The sequence below is a fragment of the Asparagus officinalis genome, chromosome 2 (assembly GCF_001876935.1).
Source record: "Asparagus officinalis chromosome 2, Aspof.V1, whole genome shotgun sequence".
In the NCBI taxonomy this organism is placed as follows: domain Eukaryota; kingdom Viridiplantae; phylum Streptophyta; class Magnoliopsida; order Asparagales; family Asparagaceae; genus Asparagus; species Asparagus officinalis.
In genome coordinates, this window is record NC_033795.1 from 76,353,819 (window position 1) to 76,358,704 (window position 4,886).

Consider the following 4,886-nt stretch of genomic DNA (forward strand, 5'->3'; position numbering starts at 1 on the left):
CAAAACTACCTTAAAGTTGGAACATAAGCGAAGTAACACTGTTAGCTTTAGGGGTTTCCTGAAAAAAAAAACTGAAGGGAAGTTTTGAGATATTTTGAAAGATAAGGAAGTTAGCTGAGAATGCCCAAACTTTAGGGGGTTTGTGAAATTTACCTTATTTGTAAAGAACAAATCCCATGATTTCACTATGGTCATATATGGGGTTTTGTGTGACTTTGTTGAAGAGGGTTGTTTTTTTTTTTGGTAATTTTAAACAAAGTATAGATGAAGGGGGATTCTTGTAATTGACCCCAAAACAAAATTTCTCTTTGCTCACCTGTCGAGAAGGAAGCAACCTAGCAGTCCAGGGTTCAATATCCTTAACACCAACATCAAAACGAGGACTGATAACTCCACACTTGTTCAACCTCCCGTTCAATTCTACAACAATCTTACCAGCTCTGTGATCATCAACATATTCAAACTCCCCGATATATCCTGAAATTGTACAATTGGAATTTCTAGTTAGTATGGGAACAGAAACTGTGCCAAGAAAGAAAGGGAGAGTTAAAGAGAGCAACCGTGCTTTTGCATGACCAGGAGGAACTTGATAATCACTTTGGAGGATGGTCGGATCATGACCTGTCGTTTCCCCCGCTTCTCAGCATTGTACATGCTCTTCAGAGCATCGTTCAAAACGCTGACTCTCACCATCTTCTCTGCAAAAAGAGTCACTAGGTTTATAGTAATCATATATTACGAGGGAAAATAAATTTTGTCTGCCAATGGAAACAATATCCAAGATTTTTTTTATTACCCCTTTAGTCCGAGAAAAGGTCCCCACATCATATACAAGTGCTATTAACATTTAACATTTCCCATGAATAACATATAAACTGATCCACTCAACTTATTATGCAGCGGAAGGAAAAGTGAGGAAAGAAAGAATAGGAACAGCCAAAATACTCACTCAAGCAAGCTACGATACAACAAAAAGGAAACACTTAAAGAACAAAAAATGAAAGTAGAACAACTCTAAAGAACATGACTACCCTCTTTCAGGCCTATTAAAAAGACGATAGAGAAAATGGCTAAACCAGAAATGGCCATTGCTTCTTCATCACTCGTCTCAACAATAAACAGAAACAAAATAATGAAATCTGATTACTTTTGAGCTATCAACGTGACCTTAAAAGGATCAATCTGCAGAATTTTAACAAGTGAACCACTAATCAAATAACAATGGAAAGAGTACTAAACAAGCATGGAAACCTTTCCAACCATAATCAAAAGAACCGTAAAAGCTGCATCCTCTTTATGTTAGACATCCTTTTCTCCTAACGCATGTTCTTGGAGCTCCGCGGAGTCAGCTCATCAGTACATTCAAAATTTTCACATCCAAAAGATTACCAATACCGGACCTTCTAGGTCAATCAGATTCTAGAGTCTCAAACACAGAGCAGAGACATTTCGCCGTCCCCTCAGCAAGAGTGCAGAAAACAGAACTTGGATACTACAGAAATGACACATATCTTGCATAAAGAGTAGAGGGATAAAACGGACCTTTCCATAAACCATTGCCCAAAGAGGAATACTGATGGAGACTGTGTAAATAAATATCAGTAACTTCCAAGTTTTGTAGCACAGACATTTCTAACATGAAATGTCATTAGAGACGCATGCGAAACATACATTTATCATTTAGAACTTTCCATCTTGCAGGGTTTCGTGTCCATGTCGGCATGTGTGTGTAACAAAGCTTCCAAGTAAGATTTACACATAGTCACGCCTCAATATTCTGATAAAATTTCTCTCTGACATGGTCATAACATGGCTGTTCTAGTGTAACTAACTCGTATTATAATGCAACTTACGACTGAATTCCGTCAAGCTCAGAATAAGGCGTGTACTTAAAACGTTCAAAACGAACCTAATTTGATGAAAGTTAGGTATCCGAAAAGGGTATCTTGAGAACACTAGGCCACTTTATTATCAAGGCAAATCTCCGAAAACTTATAAAAAGTTGGGTTTGATGCATTTACAAATGCCATAATTAGGTAGGTAGCATAGTAGCCTACCATGTGCTTCAGCAATATGGATTGAATTGCAGGCTATTAGAATCATTAGATCATGACACCTAATTGCCAGTAAACATTTGATTTTTTTAACTGAGAAGCCGAAGCATCTTGAGACAATATTTAACTAATCCAAGAGAACCAACGAAAAAGAACAAAACTAGGAACTTATAGACCCTCAACCAACTGCATTTTTTTTCGCACAAAACAAAATGAAATGAACTTCGATAAAGATTCAACTACACAGAGGTAGGATTACAAACTGAAATGAACTCCATAACACTAAATAAAAAAAATCAAAATCAGGCCTTTACATTTCCAAAAATTTGTAACCTAAAAATTTACAATAATAAACATCAAACCAAACATCAGAACAATCACAATCCTCATTAGCATAGTTTATTTAAACCTATTGATAAGATTCTCAGCGACAAAACTACAACCATATCAATAAATTTTAAATAATAAGCGACTAAAGATCACCAGAAAATTAGCATAATCGACGGCGAAGCGAGCAAGGGGAACAGTAGATTAGAGAAAAAGTCCAAAGATCTCACCTTTGCGCACAAGAGAATTGAGAGGCGGCGCTTGAGAAGAGAAGAGAGGCAAAAACCCTGGAAGAGAGAGGTGAAGAGGCTCGATCGGGCTTATTTAAGGGAGCCCAGCCCTAGCCTACCTTATTATTGGGCCGGTCAAAATTTTAGTGGGCCGTAAGTTTAGCTTGGACCTAATCTAGGGATTATCATAATCCCCCAATAACTTTCAGAAGTATCAAAAACCCCTCTCAGTTTAGGGGGTTTATCACAAAACTCCCTTTTATTGGCGAAAAGCTCCCTATGTAATTTTATCCAACCATGCGAAAATTGCTGTCAACGCCATTAGGGGAGTTTTTAATAAAATAATAAAGGTAACGGGTTTTTTTTTTGAGCTAACGCGAAGGAGACTGCGAATAAATTGTTGATTTCTGAAGGGTGATGGACGCTAAAAAATATTTTGTTATTATTTATTTAGTGGTGCAATACTCAATACTTTCTCTAACACGAATACTCTCTCTACTACAAATTACTACACTCTCTAAAAAATACTTAGTTATTATTTATTTTGTTCCAGGAGGCGATATGGGGTAATTTCGGGCTTGGGGGCTGAGTCATGCTTATATAGCTGGGATAATTTTAGGGGCAATGGAGTTTTTGTCCCCCAATTACACCAACAAACTAATAACACCACAAAGTTCACTCCAGTTCCAATTATCCCAATGAATAACACCAAAAGGCGATGTTCCAAAAATTACTCCATTATCCCCCAAATTACACCAATGAATAACCCCTCCCCCTCCCCTTATACCATCTCCAACCCAAAAACCTAAAAGGGTGTAGTACATCAAATTGGTGTAGTTTTTACACCAATTTACTATTTCATCTCCAACCCATTACACCAAAAAGAATATTCCTCTTATTATTCTTATATTTTAACATTTTTATTTATTTAAAATATTTAACAAATTATATAATTATATAATACATTATATATAATTAATAATATATTTTATGAATAAAATAAAAATATAAAAATTAAATGCTAAATCAAATTAAAATATTACTTTTATAAATTCAACTATATATTACATTTAATATTACAAAAAAAAAAAGAAAATTTTCATTTCTTATAACAAATTTAACAAATTTGGAATTTTAACAAATTTAACAAAATTTTCATTTTGGATACATTTGGAATTTTTTATTTGTTATGACCAATTTAAGGGGTAAATTTGGGATTTTAAAAAGCTTCAAAGCTACAGTGTTGCATCATCCATGGCGCAACACTGTAGCACGCAACTAAATTAGAGCAATGAATGTCGTTCGGTTGGAGCAGCTAATTAACGCCAAATTAGGTATTTGCATCAAAATAGGGGTGCGTTGGAGATGCTCTTATAAACACTCACTATTTATTTTTTTCCTCTTTATTTCTCTCTTTGTTTTTTTCTCTCCCTCCCTCTCTCTTTCTTGCTACTTAGATGCCTTACAAATCAAACTTAGTATATAGGCTTTATTATGAGGTAGGTATATACTATTATGGGCTTGATAATTACTATTGGGGGGTTGGTAATTACTGTAGCAATACTGGTTGGTGGAGGTTGATGGTAAGCGATGATTTTCACACTCCCCCTCATCACTTACTTATCTATCCATGAGTCTAAGTAGATCTCTAAATCATGCTTCAATGCTTGGATTTCTTCTATCACAACTTGTCTCCATTCATCATTCTCCGATGGTTTTTTCACGTATTCTATTACTGCAACATTAATATATTTGGAATTTAGCTTCCGAGGTCAGGTCGATCTTCGAACCTGTCATGTTTGTTCTTTACCTATATCTTCTATCTGGCTCGGGCGCTCCTCTTCTGATGTTATCTGATGAACACTAGTCTCCCATGAATTATTTTCCTTCTGAGATGTAGGAGAACTTAGATCTGTCTTTCTTTGACTGATGCAGTTCTTCTTCTTGACTTGGCTCCACCAGGTTCTTCTTTAACCGATCCTCTAGATCATTGGAGTTTGGGAGCATAACTTCTTTTGGAGTCCACCATGATGAGACTTTGTCGAACACTACATTTTTTGTATGTAGCATCACCCAGTTGTGGGATCACAATATCTCCATCATTTTCTTTTGTTGTCATACCCCACAAAAATGCACCTCACGGCCTTCTTATCGAACTTGCTACGAAAGTGATTAGGCACAAAGACATAACACACACAAATGAAAACTCTAAAATGACTAACTTTTGGTTTGACTTTCCACAGCTTCTGAAAGGGTGATATGAACTCCAATTTTA

The 4,886-nt window shown here is 35.9% G+C and overlaps 1 protein-coding gene across 2 annotated transcripts in view; it reads right to left on the reverse strand.

Annotated features, from left to right (window-relative positions):
• LOC109831666 (40S ribosomal protein S15a) overlaps positions 1-2,685 on the reverse strand; it is a 3,205-nt gene extending 520 nt beyond the window's left edge. Inside the window, exons 1-3 of one of the 2 annotated variants that reach the window (XM_020399038.1) lie at positions 2,612-2,685; positions 561-698; positions 317-477 (exon numbers count right to left, since the gene is read on the reverse strand). In XM_020399038.1, coding sequence (XP_020254627.1) covers positions 317-477; positions 561-693 — 294 coding nt within the window. In that variant the 5' untranslated portion in view covers positions 694-698; positions 2,612-2,685. The remainder of the gene's footprint in view (positions 1-316; positions 478-560; positions 699-2,611) is intronic. The other variant, XM_020399039.1, reaches the window with a different exon arrangement.